Genomic DNA, 22,587 nt, shown 5'->3' with positions numbered 1-22,587 from the left:
TGTCATTTCCTAATCCCTGATTCCACTACAACTGAACTTCCTCATGAACGTTGCATTTTGAATTTCTGGGACAGCTGTGCTCAGAGGATCCAGCAGGAAATGAGGAACAGTGCTGAGTTGGATGAATGTTCAAGCAAAGCCACAATCTGATGATGACTGCTGCTCCTGAGAAGGTCTGGATCCATGTGTTTTTATGATAAATATCCTGAGGATCACAGTACAGTAAATCAAAGCTGGATCAGAGTGACATGAGTGATCATGATGTTAAGACAGAGCTATGTCATCCAAAGATCTTTTCCCCAAATGGGCATTCAGGTCATTTTTATTCCAGATAGTCAAGTGAGAGAAAGGAATGCAACAAGTGAGAAATATTCAGGGAAAGTTACAGGCATGTTAAATATTGGTGGAGTGTTCAGGATCATGACCTAGAAGCAAGTCGATGTTGGAATGGATTGAAAGTGCAATGAAAGTACCGATAATGGATCCAGAATTAAGCCTTGCACAAGACAGAAATCATTTACTGGAGAAAAAGACCAATGGAAAAGGGCTATCTCACAATAATAGTCATGAAAGACGTTAACGTATTATTGAGGCCATAGCTTGAAAAGAATTACACAATGAAATAATGGCCACAGAACATTCTCTGACCAGAACTAGAAGAAAGTTTTCATGATTATGACGGCTCTGATAAGCTTAAGAATAAACTGATTAATAAGCAAGATGATGTCAAATATATAGTCAAAGATAGTTTGGAGTTTATTCCAAGGAATTAGATAAGGGGCATCCAGATTTTGTCAAAAGGCAGGTTTATACAAAAAAATCCCTATGAGTGGGTCTTATGAAGTCAAAGTGAGGACAGTTGTTTGGACCTCTGAACAATACTTAGGTAATACAGATAATACCATAAGACGTTGGAGCAGAAGTGGGCCATCAAAATTAATCAATGTGGTCAATGCTGATCTGATAATCTTCAAAGTTATTTTCCTGCCTTTTCTCCATTACCCTTGATTCCCTTACTAATTAAAAAATCTATCTATCTCAGCCTTGAATATACTTAATGATCCAGCCTCTATGCCCCTCCATCAGAATTCCATTGATTCACTACCCTTTGAGAGAATAAATTCTGCCTTATCTCTGTTTTATATGAGTGACCCACAAGGAGAAACAACTTCTCCACATTTAACCTATCAGGTCACCTAAGAATCTTACATGTTTCAGTAAGGGCATCTCTCATTCTTCTAAACTCCCAACGAATACAGGCCCAACAAGTACAACCTCTCCTCATAAGACAATGCCACCCAAAGCTGGCAAAGGAATCATGAAAATCTTTCTAGCTCTTTTGACCATGTATGCATGAAAGATGTCGATCGTTGGCACTAATTTCATTTCTACAGGATGAGGCAGCACATACAAGAAAAGCTTTGGAATCCAAACAAGTGCATCTATAGCCTGAATAATTGAAATGTATGGAAGTTGTTAAAACTGAAAGCAAATCCCACAATATTTTATGAGGACCATAAAGGAAATATTTCAGGTATCTTCATGATGAATGTTGATCATTTTATACAGGATGCTGCTGCAGGATTTGAGAAATATGTTATTAATAAGATTACAGCAGGATCTGAAATTGGGAATCTGGCTGGTGGGGATACTAAATATGTTGCTTAGATACTAAATACAGTAGGTCAGGAAAACCTGTAAATCAATAATCCTGTTGAGGGAGTGTTAATCTTATCCCAGTGAGGTGCACTGGGTAATCACACAAAGATGAAGTCATATTGTGACAACAGACCAAACAGTTGAGGAGTTCTATTGGCCAAGTGAGCTGGTCAACTCAACTTACACAAGATGCTAGCTTTATTGGTGTTCACTATTTCAATGCAGCACCTTCAAAGAGAAAATGTGTTAAGATCTAATAGGTCATAAGATGGATAAATGCTTCCTTAAGTTTCCATTTTAGTTACCCTGAAGAACATAAATTTGTCATTTTTAGCAATATTAAAATGCTAACCTTCCTGATGAATCTTCTATGTGCAGCTGGTTTCATAATATTTGTATGAGTGAAAATGGGAGCTATCCTTTAGCTTGGCAGACTAAGTGAGAAGTCACATGGTGCCAGGTTATAGTCCAACAGGTTTATTTGAAATCACTTGATGAAGGAGCATCACTCCAAAAGCTTGTGATTTCAAATTAATCTGTTGGACCATAACCCGGTGTCATTTGACTTCTGACATGGTCCATTCCAGTCCAGCACTGGCACCTCCACATCTTGGGAAACTAAGAAAATAAACACTGGCTGTTATTGAGGAAGTGGATACTGGATTCTATTTGTCAAATATTTCAACTGGGGTTAGATCGTAATTGATTAATTGCAAGGTAATATTCATTTTACGAAAATGTGTAAGGGAAAGAAACTGGAACAGATTCATTCTGCTGGCTTGAAATAGATCTGGAGTGAAAGGAAGTCATCAACTGTTTCATAATTTTACAAAAATAAAATATTTGTACAGGAATTGTAAAGAAATATTACAGGTCCAAGAGGAAGAGCATCTTGCAATCTAATACTTTGTAAAGAATATAAAGGTTTTTGATTTGCTTACTTTGAAATTTTGGTTTTCCAAATTAACTCTATATTTTATTTAAAGAAAAAGAAGAAAATATATGTTAACTGCACATTAATTATACTTAATCGCACTGATAAATGAAGTAAGTCCTTGACCAGTAACAATCCATCTGTCTGGCTTAAATTTAAACAAAATGTGGCAGCTAACTGTCAGTCATCATCTAACAGGTGCATTCTCCACAGCAACACCTCTATCAACTGATGGCCACTTGCTAACCGATCAACACGCGCTTCTCCTATACTGTGTTGTTTTCCTTATAAATAGTATTTCTTGCAAATTGATCTGATGAATGCGAGATGAAAAGCTTTGACAAAAAGTCTTTTTAAGTAATACTCAAATTCCCTACTATTAAACGATAATTTGTATGTATATCATTGATTGTTTTACTGTTCTAACTTCACATTGTAATGTGCTTTTCGCTTGTTCAAAAGCATGGAATTTTGAGCTTTAATCTCATCCTAAGCACCTGAGATCCCAAGCTTTATCTACTTTATGCAAAACAAAACCGGTCTTTAGCCAGACCAAAACATAAGTTTGGTGGCATGGGCAGGGATCATAACAATATACTTTTTATTAAGTAGGTAACATTGAGAAATAATGAGACAGATGAATATAACATTTTAAAAAGTTGTATTACTTTGGTGATTATCTATGTGGACTATTCAACTTGACAGAGAACACAGGTCATCCAGTTTTTAGGCTTTTGTACCTTCATGTTGTGCTTTCTAAGCGATTTGCTCTTTTACTCTTTTCTCATAAGTTGGGCTTCTGTTTTGTTGTGAAAAAAAGAATGCTACTTTATTTTTGCATTTATAGAGTTTGAGTGTTGATTTTTTCTTGTAAACTGCATTTTCTAAAGCGATTAATTAAAGTAATTTCAAATAAATTACAGCCATTATGTACTATTCAAAATATTACAGGCATGATGTGATTGTTAACAGTGACAAATGTCCCACAATTATAGTGCTCCCTAATTTTTGGGTTACAAAATGCATTTTTATTAATATGCTTGCTAATACTGTATTCGCATCTGCTTAGGAATGTTTCATTCCCCAATGGAAAGCACACATGGAAGGAGTTTGATGAAGGCTCACTGACAGCAACATGAAACATGTAAAAATTAGACTTGCTTGAAACAGTACTCACCAATGCATGCTCATCCCTGTCTACTTCAATTTTCAAAGGAGTAAATAACAAAATGGTTGCTAAGCATCTGTTCAACATCAAGGATAATTTCAACCAAACTTATTTAGTAGGATATTGACAGGATTAAATCAGCCAACTGTTTTACATTCAGCTTGATTTTACTTTGTGCATTTGAATGGAAGGAAGAATCAGGTGGACAGTAAAACATACAACCAAACTGCTCCTGTAGTTTCCCGGTAGGTGGCTTTAGATTAAAATTATTCCCATAACGTAATGTAAACTAGTAAACTGCTCTTGGTGCTGGGTCATTGCTTACATTCAAATATAAATGTTAATACAGCCAGTTTCCAACATTGATGCGAAAGTATAATCAGAAATTGAAACAACAGGAAGCATACAAACACACTAGCTACGTATTTCAAAATTTAGCATCCAACACAAAATGGTTCTAAGTTAAAGCCACATGTGAAACGACTAAAACCAATTCTATCTGCTTGGAGACGGATAAAAACATTTTGTTTTGGGTGATAACTTGAAAGCATGTATAATTCAATGTGTGACATTAAGGTACTGTAATTACAACATTGCTATCATTGTAATTTATCTTCAGTTTCTAAGTCCAGATTTTTTTTAACAATTAAAAAACGTTTAGTAAAGGCACGCATTTTAAGTATGAAGGACACATTTCTAAAATAGCTCTGTTGAATCCTGAAGGGCTGAAGGCCAACATGTAATTCAGCTGACAGATTTATAGAACATGCACAATTTGAATTTATTTAATTAATAGAAGAATAGACAAATGAAAGTTTACATCTGTTCATTCATAATATTTCAACAGTGGCATGCTCAGTCCCCATGGCAAGTTACTTCTTCATACAACTCAGCAACCAGATAACTCCTGTTGGAATCAGCTGAACAAAGATAACCACAACTTTAGGTTGATTCATATTTTCCAAAACGTCTACATTCTTTGCTGAACAATGAGAAACATTTACTTTAACAAGACTACCTACTACCACCTCTATAACTTTGCCCGAGTCTACCAACCTCAGCTCAATTGCCCTTGAAATCTACATTATGCCTTTGTTATCTCTGGACTTGTTTATTTCAATGGATTTCCTGGCCATCCTCCCACATTCTACCCTCCTTAAACATGAGATCATCTAAAACTCTGCTGCCCATGTGCTAACTCAAAACAATGCCAAATCACCCATCACCCCTGTGCCAACTGACCTGCACTGGCTTCAGATAAAGCAACACCTCAATTTTAATATGCACATTCTTATAATCAGAACTATCTACGTCCCTGTATTCTTCCCCAGCCCAACATCTTCCAAGTGTTCCAACTTTGCTTCTTGAGCAACCTCAAATTTAATCATTCTACTGTAAGCAGGTGTGCCTTCAGCTGTTTTGGACCTAAACTCTAGAATTGCCTCCACAACTTTACATGCCTCTTGACCTCACTTTGTTCTCTTGACTCCTTAATACTCATTTCTTTGACAAAGGTTTTGTTACCTGTTGTATTACCTCCTTGTGTAGTATGGTGTCAAATTTTGGTGTCTGCAGTAGGATAAGAGTAGATGGTGAAATCTTTGTTACGTCTCATTCATTCTGCATTACATATTTAAAGTACTGGCATCCAGGAAAGCTTGAATAAAGCTGACAGAATCTCCACGTACATTTCACCTACGTTTGAATGGGTTCAATTATATTTTATTTCAATTTCAAATTCCACCCATTGAAAAAAAAATGTCAAGTATATTCTATACAAATAAAACCAACAAAAAGTGCTAGCTTTGCCCTATTCAAGTTATTTTTAAGTGAAGTCTGCTGTGTTGGAAGTCAACACCGAAACATTTTTCCACTTTTGAGCACCCAATGTCAGGCATATTAATATATTATGAAGAAATATAAAACTTCTTCCAGAATAACCCAAACAATATGCTGAAAACCTTTAGAGGAATTCTCCAAACTTCAATTATATATTATTTCTATTTCCCAAAGGCAGCTAGCTATTGTGCTGGTCCCAGATGACATTGGCGACTTCGTGAGAACGTAACAAGTGAGTGACATAAGGTCGTAAATTCATTCAATGCTGATGGGTGAAATTTTGGCTTAGCAATAGCAACCCTATTTATGATTTAAAAGATACAGTGTACAAAAACTTCATGAAGAATAAATCATGGCTGACACCTTTATCAGAACTATTATTTTTGGATTTCCAAAAATTGTTTGATAAAGTATTGTTTGATCGGGTCGGGGTGGGTGTACACTCAATTTCAGACATTTGATGCCCGCCATCAAAGATCCGACATTGTGAATTGAGGGAGTTTCTCTCCTATGACCCTCATTCCACTCACTCTCATATTTAGTCTAAGGTCCTACATAGATTCTGGACCTTTGGGTATACTACTGGAAGATGTACAACTCCCAGTGGCACTGACAGCAATGAAAAGTTATTGGCCTCCATTCAGAAGGAGCAAGATGCCTCACATTGTAAACAAATTACTAGAAACATGGGACAGCAGGGTGGCTGAATGGTTAGCACTGCTGCCTCACAGCCCCAGGGACCGAGTTTGATTGCAGCCTTGAGTGACTGTCTGAGTGGAGTTTGCACATTCTACCCATGTCTGCGTGGGTTTCCGCAAGGTGGTCCAGTTTGCCCCACAGTCCAAAAATATGCAGGTTAGGTGCACTGGCCATGTTAAATTATCCAGTGTCCAGGGATGTGCAGGCTAGGTGGATTAGTCATGGGAAATGCAGGGTTATGGGTGGGCAGGGAGAGAGGGTGGGTCTGGGTGGGATTTTCTTCAGAGAGTCAGTATGGGTTCCATGGGCTGAATGGCCTGCTTCCACACTGTAGAGATTCTATGGAAAAGGATTTGTTTCTGATGCAGTTTTCTATGTTTAAATTTGGTGCATGATAAGCATCAGACATAATGGCCTGGATTTTCCATTGGACAGATAGTTGTTTCTGCAGCATAGATACTGTGCTTTGAGACCCTACAGAAATACCAATTTAGGAAGGGAATTGCCTGGGAAATTGAAGATTCAAAAAGGCAATTCCCCAATGCCTGGAACCCCCAAAAATATCTATATAAATCGAATAATTCCACCGTTGTTAAGCTAAGATAAGCAGAAAAAGACAGAAAATTAAATACATAGTCTGACTCCTGGGTGTCTATTAAACTGATCCCTCAACGTACTACATACCACCATGTACACATCTCCCAGATCCATCACACTGAATCCGATATCCGCCCCTTCTCCAATGACATTCTCCTCTCCTCCTGTGATCCGCCACCCTCTGCCACTGCAGCTGAGACCTCTCTTCCTCTAAAATGGACAGCTCCACTATCTGTGTGGGACCTGACTGTCCCTCCTCACCTGAACCAGTCTTCCTCCCCCGCCTAAACTATGCACCATCCCTCCCCCACCTAAACTACACACCTTCCCCTCCCCTGACTTCTGAGACCTGACACACATCTCTCATAGGACCCAACATGGGATCCTGCCTTTGGACCCAAAACTCTACCTACTTTGTCTTTGGACTTGACAAAAAGTCACATGCACAAGTTAATTGGTCATCACAATCAAAGTAGCATTCGGGAGCTCAGCAGAACTTAAAAAAAACTGACATTCCAAAGACATAATTAGTTTTAAAAACAATAAGACATAAAGATGCAATACCATGACCAAAACAGCTTGATATAAACTAACCTGGATCTACCATAACAAATGTGTTCTCAGCAGACGCGCCTGCTACATCATTCCATCTCTTTGGAGGAAGTGTTGGCTTGAATGGAATTTTAAGTAGAAAGTTCTCTGTGGTTGCAATGTCAGAGGATGTTTGTAAGAATTCAACTGTTGTCTGTTGGAAAGTCACATTTGTTTGACTCATAGTTGTGTTTGGATGGTCTTGTCCACTGGTTGAGTTTATAGCTTCTTCACTTGGACTACTTGGATCTCTCGATGATATCTCTGATTCAGTTTTATTTTGTGTCTTAGTAGTTGTTGTGGTCACAGCATTCTCCTGCTTCTCTGCTACATCTTTCCTTAAACTGCTTCCCTCTTCATTTTCCTCTTCATCTCCTTCTTCTCCTTCTCCTTTTTCATCTTCATTTTCCTTCTTTTCATCTTCACCTTCTGCCTCACCAGTTTTATTAACAGCAGAACCACCATCTGAGCCTGGGGACGACAATGCTTCAGTTGTTGAAATAACAGGTTTGACTCGATGTTTAGTGGTTGAAACCAAAGAGGGAAGGCGTGTAGGCCACACAGTACTTGGAAAGGAAGGAACTCCACCACCACCAAACCCAAGGCTTGCAAGCAAAGTGCTTGTTACTACAGATGCCACAGTAGTCTGGCTTCCACTGGATGAAGGACCAATGCCAGTTGCTATGGAAACAAACGGCAAACTAAGACCAGAAGAAGTCCAAGTAGATGACCCAGAACTGATTGGTGCCATATCAGCTGAAGAAGCAGGAGAGGCTGTCGGCTTCAGTGAATTAACAGAAGAACATGAAGGGGATAAAAAATAAAGACAGTTTAAATAGAAATACAGAACACACCACTTTGATTTTCATCATTGCAGGAGCTTCTAAAAGAAGCTTTAACTTCTGTAGCTCTTTCACCATCTCTAAAACCTTTATTTTTTATGCACACTTTAATATTTTATCCCTTATCTATCATGAACTCTACCTCTCTTAATATTCTTTTAAACAAGGCAGGCTTAATTAATCAAGCATCATATTACATCTATCCTTCCTTTCAGATCCAACATTTTTGAGTTCATTTACTTTTTGAACTCTATATTAATATCAAAGCAGTTTCGCCAATGTTTTATTTGACTTTTTCATAAATCCATTTGATTGAAATTCAAGTTGTTTTTATAAAGAGAGATTGAAGACAATATTAAAAACAGTGCAGTTTTAATTGATGTGAATGCTTTACACTCTTCCTTCCATTGATTCACTATAAAATTCAAACCAACAGAATGGTCACAGAGAAGGTACAGAACAATTTTCAATTTCTTTCCATTAAATTGCCTTTTTGGAAGTCAACACTTTAAAAATTAAAAGAAGCAGCAGCTATATTAAGAGCATACTAAGATAATAAACTATAACACTGGCATTTGCATTACTTTTTGGAAAACAAATAACATTCTAATTGCTTTGCAAGATGCAGACACTGAGTCAGTACTGTTTTTATAAATGAGAAGTTAATAGATGTGAATTATGTCAATTATCATAGGATCCTTTCTCCTCACATTTAGAATAGTCAAACTGAATGACATAGCATTATGTACTCTTATTCTTTAAGCAGTGTACAGGATAGTGGCTGGGTTTCCACATATGCAAATTGGGACTGCTGCCATCCCAACATATGCTAAATCTAGCATGACAACATTGAATCATGAACCTGATGTCAAATGCTGGTTTCCCATATTACAGTAGGTAGGTGAGTGTCAAAATCCCATTCATAAATTTTTTAAAAAATCATTAAAGGACAATTAAACTTGTTAACAAGCCGAGTGATCCAATATTACGTCGTCCACACCGTGATGCAGCTGGCATAGGCAGGTTTGCAAGAGTGGGGTATCTGCTTTTCATCATATGAGGTGACAGGATAGGAAGGAAGATGTGTATCCTTTAGGGGGTTCCCCTGTGCATGTCAAGAACAGCCTTTCCCTCTCAAGGTGGTATCTCACTTTACACCTGCCCAGCTGGCCTCCAAATTCCATTCTCTCCATCCTTCCTGGGTTTCTCCTTCCTTAAGATGCCCAATCCCTCCCAGCCCAAACAGCTCAAAACTTACCTGGGCCCGGGCACCATCAATGTTCTTCACTGGACTGCTTGCATCCACTATTAAGATTGGGACTGACAGACCGGCCAACCAATCAAATTAAAGGCAGGACTTCACGATGACTAGAGTGCTGTTCTCTGCTTGTTTAGATGAATGCATTACCATTGCATGGTGACCTTCCTTTTTGTAAAGTAAGCTTGCAAGTATCTTTATACCTTCTCATAATGTAAAAATGGCAGTGGAATATCAGTGCAGATACTGGATCCCTTAAGATAATCATCCCTCGCCTGTCAACCCCTATCTTTGGCAATATGTTACCCACAGGAAGGCCAGGAGCTGAATTAAGGAAATTTCTGAATCAGTCAATCCAAATTACTCATGTACAGAATGACTGGTTTGGAATGGAACTGAGAGTTGCTTTTAAATAAGTTAATTAATTATTCCTGAGTTCTACCCATATTGCCTCACTGCACAAGTCGTCTGGCATATCCTCCCTCAGTACAGCTGTGAGATACTCATTTACCAGTAATGCAACTCCCCCATCCCTTTTACATCTCTTTCTATCACACCTGTAACATCTAAATCCTGGGACATTCCACTGCCAGTCCTGTCCTTCTTTCTGCTGAGTCTCTGTAATCGCAATAATGTCATAGATCCAAGTACTAACCAAAGCTCTAAGTTCATCTACCTTGCCTATTATACTTTTTGTATTGAAACACACACATTTCAGGTCACCTCCCTTCCTCTTTTCAGCAGCGTTTCCCTGTCTGTTCTTGCTCTTAGTAAAGCTTGCCTTGGCTTCTACCTTTCCCTCAACTTCTGCATCTAGTATAAACACTCCCTAACCACTCTACCAACTATCCCTCCGAGGACATCAGACCCGGTCCTGTCCAGGAGAAACCCGTCCATTCTGTACAGGTCCCACCTCCCCAAGAACCGTTCCCAGTGTCCCACAAATCTGAAACCCTCCCGCACATGCCATCTTTTCAGCCATGTGTTCATCCTATATATCATGTTGTTTCTACTCTGACTAGCTTGTGACAGTGGTAGTAATCTTCAGATAACTACCTTGGAGATCCTACTTTTCAACTTTCTTCCGAGTTCTCTATATTCTGCTTTTAGGACCTTATCCTTTTTTTTAACCTATGTCATTAGTACCAATGTGTACCACGACACTGGCTGTTCACCCTCTCCTCCAGAATGTCCTGCACCTGCTCCAAGACATCCAGGACTCTAGCACCATGAAGGCAGCACACCATCCTGGATTCTCATTTGTGGCCACAGAAACACTCATCTATTCCCTTCCTGCCTTTGGAGTCTGATCCTGCGGCATGACCACCTTTCTATATGTGCTGTCCATGATACTCTCGACCTTGCAAATGCTACAGTGTCCCCAGGTGCTACTCCAACTCTGAAACTTGGGATTCCAGGAGCTGCAGCTAGAGACACTTCTTGCATACATGAAGGTCCCAGGCACTGGAAAAGTGCCCGGCTTCCCACATAGAGCAAGAGGAGCAGACTACGATTTGGAGCTCTCCTGCCATGTCTTACCCTTTTAGGATAATTAGTCCTTATAATGTTAAATACTTTTAATACTAAATTGAAGCTTCTGATGCTCTCTGCTCCGTTAACAATTTCTCAAAACTTACCTGTTACTCAGGAATTCAGAACTCAGGAAGAGGAAAGGTGAAATCACAGTGCTAGGGGTATGCTACAGGCCTCCCAACAGCCAGTGAGTGATTGAGGAGAGAATATGTAGTCGGATTTCGGAAAGATGTAAAAACAGCGAGGTTGTTGTGGTGGGTGATTTTAACTTCCCCTGTATTGACTGGGACTCATTATGTGTGAGGGGCTTGGATGGGGCAGAATTTGTAAGGAACATTCAGGTGGGATTCTTGACATATTATGTAAACAGTCCAACCAGGGAAGGGGTTAAATAGACCTGGTTTTCAGAAATGAGCTGGGCCAGGTGAGTGAAGTTTCAGTGTGGAAGCATTTCGGGAGTAGTGACCACAATACCATGAGTTTTAACATACTCATAGATAGGGATAACAGCAGGCATCAGGTGAAGGTGTTAAATTGGGAGAAGGTGTACTACAACAATATTAGGCAGGAACTGGAGAATTTCGATTGGAGGTGGCTGTTTGAGGGTAAATCTACATCGGACATATGGGAGTATTTCAAACAGCAGTTAATAAGCGTCCAGGAGAGGCACATTCCTGCAAGAATTAAGGATAGGTATGGCAAGTTACGTGAACCTTGGATGACCAGGGATGTTATGACGTTGGTCAGAGAGAAAAAGGAAACATACGTAAGGTCTAGGAGGATGGGAACTGACGAAGCCCTTGAAGTATATGAAGATTGTAGGAAAGACATTTAACAAGGAATTAGAAGGGCTAAAAGGGGTCATGAATAATCATTAGCAAACAGGATTAAGGAGAATCCCAAGGCTTGTTACACATATATAAAAAGCAAGAGGGCAGCCAGGGAAAGGGTTGTCCCACTCAAGGACAAAGGAGGGAATCTATGGGTGCAGTCAGAAGAGGTAGGTGAGGTCCTAAGTGAATACTTTGTGTCAGTATTCACCAAAGAAAAGGAATTGGTGGAGGATGATCTCAGGGAAGGGAGGTTCAAGTTTCTAAGCCAAGTTGCTGTTAAAAAGGAAGATGTGTGTCTTAAAAAGTATTAAGGTAGATAAGTCCCTGGGTCCTGATGGGATCTATCCCAGAATATTGAGGGAAGTAAGAGAACAAATTGCTGGAACATTGACCACAGGTAAGATCCAAGAGGAATGGAGAATAGCCAATATTGTCCCATTGCTTAAAAAAAGGATAACAGGGATAATACAGGAAATTACAGACCTGTGAGTCTCACGTTCGTGGTACGGAAATTATTGGAAAAGATTCTCAAGGACAAGATCTATAAGCATTTAGAAGCAAATGGACTTATTAGCGATAGACAGCATGTTTTTTTGTGGGGGACGTCATGCCTCACTAACTTGATTGATTTTTTTGAGGAGGTGACGAAGACGATTGATGAGGGAAAAGCAGTTGATGTTATCTACACAGACTTCAGTCAAGCCTTTGACAAGGTCACTCATGGAAGACTGGTACAAAAGGTGAAATCACATGGTGTGAGGGGTGAGCTGGCTAGATGGATAAAGAACTAGGTTAGTCATAGGAGACAAAGGGTAGTGATGGAAGGATGCTTCTTGGAATGGAGGGCTGTGACTAGTGGTATTCCACAGAGATCAGTGCTGGAACCTCTGCTGTTTGTGATCTACATCAATAATTTGGAGAAAAATGTAGCCGGTCTAATTAGTAAGTTTGTGGACAATACAAAGATTGGTGGAGTTGCAAATAGTGAGGAAGATTGTCAGAGGTTACAGCAAGATATAAATCAGTTGGAGGCATGGGCAGAAAAATGGCAGATGGAATTTAATCCATACAAATGTGACGTGAAGCATTTTGGAAGGCCAAGTACAAGTGAAAATTATACAGTGAATGGCAGAACCCCTAGGAGTATTGATATGCAGAGGGATCTGGGTGTGCAGATCTACAGATCACTGAAGGTGACAGTGCAGGTAGATAAGGTTCCAAAAAAAGGCATTTGGCATGCTTGCCTTCATTAGAAGGGGCATTGAGTTTCAGGATAGACAAGTTTTGCAGCAGCTTTATAGAACTTTAGTTAGACCACACTTGGAATTTGCATACAGTTCTAGTCACCACACTACCAAAAGGATGTGGATGCTTTGGAGAGGGTACAGAATAGGTTCACCAGGATGTTGCCTGTATGGGGGATTTAAGTATGAAGCAAGGTTGGCTAGACTGGGTTTGTTTTCACTGGAAAGCAGGAGGTTGAGAGGTCAGCTGATAGAAGTTTATAAGATTGTGAATGGCACAGATAGAGTACAAAGTATGAGGCTTTTTCCTAGGGTGGAGGGGTCAATTACTAGGATACACATGGTGCGAGGGAGGAAGTTTAAAGAGATGTGTGAAGCAAGTTTTTCACACAAAGGGTGGCGAGTGCCTGGAATGCATTGCCAGAACAGGTGGTGGAAGCAGACACAATAGCAGCATTCACAAAGCACCTGGGCAAATACATGAATAGGAAAGGAATACAGAGATGTGAATCCTGTGAGTGGAGACAGTTGTAGCACAGAAGAGCAAAATGTGGCAGCACAGGTTTGAAGGGCCCGAAGGGCCTGTTCCTGTGCTGTATTGTTCTTTGTTGTTTGTAATTAATTAATTAACTGTTGTAAGAACAACTCCACAACTTTGAAAAAGGAGGGTGTCAAGAACACATCTTAATATTTTTATATATATCTTTTATATTTTTCTCTATTTTCAATTGTAGTCTGAAATAGGAAAAGAACTTGTTTAAACTAAGGACTGTGGAAGTAATTGCTACATTTTCTTTTTACAAAGATCACTGGAATTCATTGTGAAGTACATTTACACTGTTGATTATTTAAAGCAGTCAGGTGAAATAACAACACAGAGGCCACTATCCCATCACCAAGTCCCCTTTATTAGTTGTGCACAGTACACTGGCTGTGGCCAGCCAGCTCAAGAGTCAGTTCCAGAAGTGAAGAGACTCTGAATCCCCTGTTTATATCCGTCACCCAGGGCCCCTGATTGGCCCAGGTTAACAACTCCAGTCAAGAACCTCATGTCAATGAGAACAACCTGGTTCCAAACACTACATCAGGGAAGAAATCTAAGCTGTCAAGGCAACAGGAGTGAGTGTTCAGAGTGAGCTTTGCCCAGTGACAGACTGCTGATTAGTTTGTGCAATTGGAACCAGTTATGGATGCTTGAAGTCATCAGCATGACACCTCTGATTAATTCTTGGGCAAGTGAACAAGTGTGTTTACAATAAAGGAAAACAAGCCTCCAGACTGCAGAAAAGGCAAGGTATCTCAGTCTCACTTTCTCTCTTTGTGGAGAAGTAACCAAAACTGGAAAACAACTAAATATTTTCACCTAACAGTAAGCTACAGCCTCCAACCAATTGAAAGGCTTCTGCAAAGAATTGAAAGAATCTAGAGTTCACGCATAACATTCATGTTTGTTTGTTTGTCTGAGTCAGTCTGTATATGTGTGCAGTGGTTTAAGAAGGGGCTGGAATTTCAACTAGTAGAATTACATGTTGATCATTCATACTTGTGTTTACCTGTGGTTTTGAACGGATTAACTTCTAACAGATAGTGGTTCCTGTTCAGTCCAGAAACGTGGTCAGTGCTTTCTGTTAATCTGAGCTCACTGAACTCTTTGAGCATTGCGATTAAACCGTTAGGTTTTGTGGCAACCCAGAAGTATGGAATCCTTACAGTGTGGAAAGAGGCCATTCAGCCCATCAAGTCTGTAGCAACCCTACAAAGATCCCACCCTGACACAGCCCCCCAACCAATCCCCATCGCCTAACATTCCCCATGGCTAACCCATCCAGCTTGGACATCCCTGGACACCATGGGGCAATTTAGTACAGCCAAGTCACCTTACCTGCACATCTTTGAACTGTGGAAGGAAACTGGTGTGCCCAGCAGAAGCCCACACAGACACAGGGAAAACATACAGTCATCCAAGGCTGAAATAGAACCTGGTCACCTGGCACTGTGAGGCAGCAGTGCTAACCACTGAGTCACCATGCAGCCCGTAGTCAGGCTCCAGTATCAGTACACTTTTAAAAGTGGGTTGTGATAATAGCAATATGTTACCGCTTGCAATTTTCCTTACATCTCACAGCTGGAGAAGCCTTTAAGTGGGAGGGCAATCAGACAGTAACCACTGGTTGTCTATTTCAAGCCACCTGGTGGTGGGTTGAAAATGGCAGTTACAGATTGCAACAAGTAGGTCACTGACGACAGTGGGTACAAAGACTAACAAGAATTATACAGGGAAATTGTGGAGGCTGTGCGAAAATAAAACAATGGGCTTAATTTGCTCAAAGAATGTGAAGAGAATACAAAAATATCACATAAAGATTTTGGAAAAAACAGTTAAAGCAATTAAAACTAAATAGTTTAAAACATTCCTCTGTTAAGATGCATGAAGAAATAAACATGGTACATGTAGTTTTATTAATGTTTCACATTCAGTTCCCATCATATTCCTTTATTTTTGAAAACTCATTTCAATGTACCAATCTTAGTGGAGATCTGCTAATACTGATATTTTTAGAATCACAGTATCCATAGAATTTACATTCTAGCTAGCAGCTCTGGTTTTCCAAATAGTATGCGCAGCATTTTCCAACATCTCTTAATTATAGCGTTATCTAATAACAAATTGAAAAACATGCATTAAATATTTGCAATCCAACAAATAGCTGGTTGATGGAATAATCCATGCATTATACAAAACTGCCCTGTTTATATAAATATCATATTCTGCTGAATTATTACAGCTTGGCTGGGATTAAAAAAATGAGAAAAAGCATGAAGTGCTTTGCTGAAACTTGCATGTAACAACAACATACTAAAAGAAGTCAGCTTGACATTAAAATTAGTGGGCTAGGCATAGAATTCCATTTCAAAATTCACTTCAATCCCTGTCAACTACTCCATATGATATTTTCATTTTCCAAGTGTCTGCCTTCGTTTACAATATATTATCAATCATTAAGCGGTGCTTTAATAAGGGTTTTCAACACAAGTGGAAGAATTTTCCACTCACTTGAGTGGTGTAGGCAATAGTGAGATAGTTAGGAAAATTTCAAGTAAATGCATCTTATAGCTCTTAGCTTCATTTCTTTGCATTCACTCAAGTTGTGCTTACCTGGAGGCCTCTGCAGCTTTTTAGCCCAAAGGGAGAGGCAGGCAGCTTGTCATAGTGGGGATCACTAAATAGGCAAGAGGGCGGCCAAGTTGTTGCACAGCACCAAGTTACGTTAATGTCACACCTACAGCATGTGCCAGCAGCTTACAGGAAAAATACACCACATGTACCTCAACCAAAGAGCCATGTTGGAAGGAAAGCTTTATTCAATCTATCAGCTTTTCAAGGAAATGCACTGCTGAGAGTTGAAGGTTTGATGTCTGGACTGCTGCAGCAGAGCCTTGCAATATAACCCTGAAATGGTATTCCTCATCACCCTAGCATGCTGCGCCCCTCATGAATGGAACCGGAAAAGGAGTATTGTTCTGAATCCTGAATAAGGGATCAAATGCAATCTTCTGAGGATAAAGGTGAGAATCAGAACATTGGCCAAGAGGAACATCCAAGAGACCAGCAAACAGCAATGTATCATTGAGTGCGAAATGCCAGAAAGAGCCTGATTGAAACCTGTCTCTAGGATGAATGACCTGGGTTTGGACTTCCTTCCATTGTCAACCTTCTATTACTTTTAAGGTAAACAGTGCATGGTTAGTGCAAAGTACATGTGGATCTGGCTATTTTTGCAGTCCTTGATTTTTTCTGTTGCTAAATAATGTTTTTTTTGACTCCATATTATTGTATGGTTGTAAATTTTGAATGATTCAACTTTCAAATACCTATACCTCACGGGTCCTAATCACCATGAGGAAGAATCACATCACATGCCATGAATACTAGGTCATTTTTAAGGCTTCAGTCAGATATAGTATCAGAGTTGTATGCAGTGAAGACACTTATGATAGGTAACACGTTGTGAGGAATACTGTGGCACCACATCCTCTCAACCTTGCCTTCAATACTTCAGAGCTTGTGTTGTCTGCAAAAAGGCTGTGAAATGCTTGAGCATCCTGTGGAACAGCATTTAACCAGAGTTGCTTTGTGCAGCTTCTCTTAGAACTCCACTGCATTAAGAGGAACTATGGACATGTGAACTGCACATTTTACACCTCTCAGCAGTGCATTTCCTTGAAAAGCTGATAGATTGAATAAACCTGTCCTTCCAAAGATAGGGGAGGCAATGGCCTAGTGGTATTATTGCTGGACTGTTAATCCAGAGACCCGACAACATTCTGGGGACCTGGTTTGAATCCCGCCACGAAAGATGGTGGAATTTGAATCCAATAAATATTTGGAATTAAGAATCTAATGATGACCGTGAATTCATTGTCGATTGTCAGAAAAACCCATCTGGTTCACCAATGTCCTATATCTGGTCTGGTCTGCATGTGACTCCAGACCCACAACAATGTGGTTGACATGTGCCCTCTGGGCAATTATGGACGGACAATAAATGCTGTCTAGCCAGCAATGCACTCTTCCCCGAATGAATAAAGAAAAGAAGTTTGGAGTTCTCGCACAGTTAGGCCTATTGGCCATGAAGACATGGTTTGTTGTCTTGGGGTTCTTTGGGTCTAGAGGGTCCAGGCCTGTTAAGAGCATCCTGCCCAATTGCAGGCTCCCCCTTCTCAGCTTGGACTGCTTCAGGCTTTAGCAACATAGATGTGTCCCATGAGTAAGCTTCGAGGGGCCCCTTGTGTTGCCACTACTCCCTATGAATGGTACCACCTGTCTGCAAGGAAGAAGTACTTGGAATAAGATTTTAGTCCCTCGTGTCCCTCTGTTCATTGCCATTGATGCTGATCACCAGTGGTTACAATGATGATGTGCAAGTCCATGGGCATACCCAGCAGACATCAAATGTGCTGAGTCTGGGTCTCCATGGTAGTAGGCATCTGTCCACTGATGTAATTTGAAAGATGTATGTCTGAGCCAGCATGGTATTGATAATGTTGGTGGATTCCCCTATCCTTCAATTCAGTTACTGTCTGTCTCTGACAAATCTGCCTGCTGCTCGAGTGCCTGCCTATGCTTTTTGTTGAAGTCATGAATAGCTGAGATCACGGGATTGCCAAGCAAGTGCTTGGTCTCTGGCATTCCTCTGAGTGTCAAAGACCTGGGGCGTTTCTTCCTCAGTTGTGGAGATGTATGAGCAATGTGCTCACCAATGTGCTTTTGAGTCTACTCTAGCTAGAGAATCCACTGAGCTGAAAGACTCTAAGCTAGTGGCGGATACATGTGAATGCCTTGCTAGCGTATTCCTCCGAGGGGTGGGTAGCTTCTTGCCTGGAGGTGAAGGTGGAGCTGAGGGTCTCCACTGCTAACCTCTTCAGGATGTCATGGGGAATCTGCTTAAGGGAAAAGGGAATTAGGTAAAATCTTGCACAGGTTAACAATCGGTTAATGTAAGTGGCAATGGGACGGCAGCTCATCATAGCTCTGGGATAGTTGCTCATGGAGATGTCCACATTCCCACATGAGCAATTGTGCTTTCCTCCAAACAAATCCAAGATATTGTCATCATATGATGAAGAGCCTTATGTCCTACCCCACCGCCCCCCCCACCCATCCACCCAATCTTCACCCTCATGCCCCAATTGTAAGAATCTTTCTTCTGCATTAAAACAAAAGGAGGGATTCAGTATGATGGAGATGGAAATGAGTGCTGCAATTGTGATGCACAGGCAATAGAAGTATCCCCAGTGACAACGTAGGAAGTGCAGAGGTCAGGAAGACGAGTAGTTTTGGAGAATGAAGTGACTAGCCGGCTGTTGAATGGACATAATGGAGATATTAGTGAGGTTATGGTCCATGAACCTTGATGAAAAGTGTGTGCGGTGGCAGAATTAGAGTGAGCAGTGACCCCATGATTGTGAGATAGCAGAAAGCTGATGCTGGGACTTACCCTTACAGAGCACAGAAGATCATTAAACTTCTTTCTACACTACTCTGTATTGTGTTTACCTAGGGCACTGCATTGACCCAGGCTCAATGTGGTGGTGTAGTTTCCTTTTCTGGTCAGCAGGAAAAAGCACTGCCTGTCTTTCTGTCACACCATCCAGCAACACGTTTAGCTCCCTGTTGGCATTCTGAGCTGCTGGCACCCCTTTCTGCATCATGTTTCTCACCATTTCCTATCGGATAATGATGCAGGACCACAATGCGAAGGGCAGTTCCTGGCTTGCAGCAGCTGAACTATTGTGGAGCTGAGTCTAAAACGTAGTCCCAGTCGTGTGAACATTGCAAGTCCCGGCAGTGATGAGCAATCCTACCTCCCTTGTTACATAAGTCCACACACCAAATTATTTCCTCGTCCTTCTTCTGTGGCCCCTGAGGTACTTTTCTTAAGCTATTCCCTCCCTTAGTGCTTCCCCATTAGACCATAAGATATAGGAACAGAATTAAGCAATTCGGCCTGGTGAGTCTGCTCCGCCATTTGGCCCATCAAGTCTGCTCTGCCTTTTGATCACGGCTAATATGTTTCTCAATCCCATTCTCCTGCCTTCTCCCTGTAACCCTTGATCCTCTTACTAATCAAGAACCTCTCTATCTCTGTCTTAAAGACATTTAATGACTTGGCCGCCACAGCTATCTGTGGCAATGAGTTCCACAGGTTCACCACCCTCTGGCTGAAGAAATTCTCCCTCATCTCAGATCTAAAAGGTCATCCCTTCACTTTAAGGTGGTGTCTTCGGATCCTAGTCTCTCCCTTCCTTGCCCACTGCTATTTTCTGCCTCCCTCTATCTCATCTCCTGCCACCCTCATGTACATCTTTCTCATACTTAAACTGCACACCATGAGGGGAACAGAGTCTCCATGCAAACCAAAATTGACGATGTTCATTTTGTTTTTAAATTTCTGGAACATATGTCAAAAACAATTTCCATCCTTTGTTTTAAGACAGTAATGATTCAAAAATCATTTTAAATGAGAAGGATAAATGTTGAATAAATTAAATCTTTTATTCTTTAACAACTTTATATAAATGTTCAGTCACTTCTAAAGATTGCCTTCCCATCTTTCAGAAATAAACATTCTTCAACATAATTTGCTGCCATCTGCTGGTGAACCTTGAAGGAAGCAAAACACAAAAAACTCTAAAATGTGTCATCAGTTAAGGGCTAACCTCTGAACAGTCATTAATGCCCTGCATGTTTTACATGCTTCTGGTTCACTTAAAAGGGTATAATTTTTAACATCATTATTTCACTCAAATTCATCTCGGAACTTCCTACTGAAATGTAAATTGTGAAACAATTAAACAATGCTCATAAAATTATTTTCTGGATTTCTTCAAAGATGCACATTCTGTTTCCATGAGAATTATAATCTGTATTTTTAATTCATTGCATAAATTTCAAGATTCTTTTCATAAAAATATTGAACACTGAACAAATCTAAAATATGTCATGCCCAAAAATTTGTTGAGTAGTCAAGAATGCAAACATTCGAATAAAAATCCTTACTGGTTATCTGTTTAGTCCTCAAGTATCTACAAGTCATAGAGGTATAAACCATGGAAAAAAAGCCTTCAGCCCAAATTGTCCATGCCAACCAGGTTTCCTAAACTGAACTAGTCCCATATCGAGTCATAGAGGTATACAGCATGGATACAAGTATTGCAGAATTAATGAGTGTATTAAAAAGAGAGTCCCCTGTAACCACAAAGATTGATATATTGAAATGAGTTTTCAAAAAAAGAAATATGGTGGGTTTTCTGAAGAGTCTAAATTGGTGATCAGATTGTTCATACCGCCTAGAATTGCAATGAAATAGATATTGCAATAAAAGCTCGACCTTTGTTTGTGCACAGGTATTCTAACTTTGCTCAGGTGCATTTTCTCCAGTTCCCTCTATATATTTTGACAACTCCACAACAACATGACCTGTTCGTAAATTAACCTAGCAGAGATAACCTCTGGATCAATAAGAATAAAACTAATCACCAAGTATTTTTAAAATGTGGATGCCACAATTTAAGGTGTAGATTTAATGATAATTTAAGCAGAATCCAGGACTAAGGACTACGGTTTTAAGATGTAGCTCTGTTTCTATAAACATTCTAGTATAATAAGATCATAGATATAGGAACAGAATTAGATCATTCGGCCTATTGAGTATGCTCCGCCATTCAATTATGGCTGATGTTTCTCAACCCAATTCTTCTGCCTTCTCCATGTAACCCTTTATCCCATTACTAATCAAGAAACTATCTATGTTTTAAATACACTCAATGACTTGGCCTCCACAGCCCACTGTGGCAACGAGTTCCATGGATTCACCACCCTCTGGCGGAAGAAATTCCTCATCATCCCAGTTCTAAAGGGTGCCCCTTCAGTCTGAGGCAGTGCCCTCAGATTCTAATCTCTCCTGCTAGTGGAAACATTTTCTCCATGACCACTATATCAAGGCCTCTCAGTATTCTGTCAGTTTCAATTAGATCCCTCCTCATTCTTCGAAATGCCATCAAGTCCAGACCCAGAATCCTCAACCTCTCCTCATGTGACAAGAACTTCATTCATGTGATATTCTTGCTAACCTTCTCTGGACTCCTCCAATGCCAGCTTATCTAGCCTTAGACGTAGAACCCAAAAGTGCTCACAATATTCTAAATCTGGTCTGACCAGGGCCTTATACAGCCTCAGCAGTACATCGCTGCCCTTGTATTCTAGCCCTCTTGAAATGAATGTCAACATTGCATGTGCCTTCCTAATTGCCAAATTGAACCTGCATGTTAACCTTAAGAGAATTTTGAACTAGGATTCCCAAGTCCCTTTGTGCTTCAGATTTTCAAAGTCTTTCCCCATTTAGAAAATTGTCAATGCTTCTATTCTTCCTACCAAAGTGCATAACCTCACACTCTCCCACATTGTATTCCATTTGCCACTTTTTTGCCCACTCTCCCACCCTGTCCAAGTCTTTCTGCAACCTCCACATTTCTTCAACTCTACCTGTCCCTCTATCTATCTTTGTGTCATTTGCAAACTTAGCACCAATACCCTAAGTTCCTTCATCTAGATTGTTAATGTATAATGTGAATAGTTGCCACCTTTATTTTGAATATTTCCAGGTTGCAGGTTGGTCTCAATGTCTTAATTTGTACAACTGACACTGTCTCATAAAAATTAGAATTACACTATTCCTTTTCCCTTTTCCCACAGCTTTGGAAAACTACAAACTGAGTTTCTCCAGTGACAGCCATATTTTTCTTATTTATGTTGCAGCATTGTTACCAAAACAAAAACAGTTTCCACTTCAGAGGTTACAACTTGGAATGAAAAAGAGAATGTCTCTA

At 40.1% G+C, this 22,587-nt stretch overlaps 1 protein-coding gene across 1 annotated transcript in view; it reads right to left on the bottom strand.

The window, feature by feature from the left end:
- The window catches only part of LOC109912514 (receptor-type tyrosine-protein phosphatase gamma-like), a 767,972-nt gene that overhangs the window by 109,558 nt on the left and 635,827 nt on the right, over positions 1-22,587 (bottom strand). Inside the window, exon 12 of the mRNA XM_048606500.1 lies at positions 7,491-8,268. Coding sequence (XP_048462457.1) covers positions 7,491-8,268 — 778 coding nt within the window. The remainder of the gene's footprint in view (positions 1-7,490; positions 8,269-22,587) is intronic.

The sequence above is a fragment of the Rhincodon typus genome, chromosome 16 (genome assembly GCF_021869965.1).
Source record: "Rhincodon typus isolate 14 chromosome 16, sRhiTyp1.1, whole genome shotgun sequence".
NCBI lineage: Eukaryota > Metazoa > Chordata > Chondrichthyes > Orectolobiformes > Rhincodontidae > Rhincodon > Rhincodon typus.
Note: the sequence above shows the minus strand (reverse complement) of the source record. Positions and strands in the feature narration are given on the sequence as shown.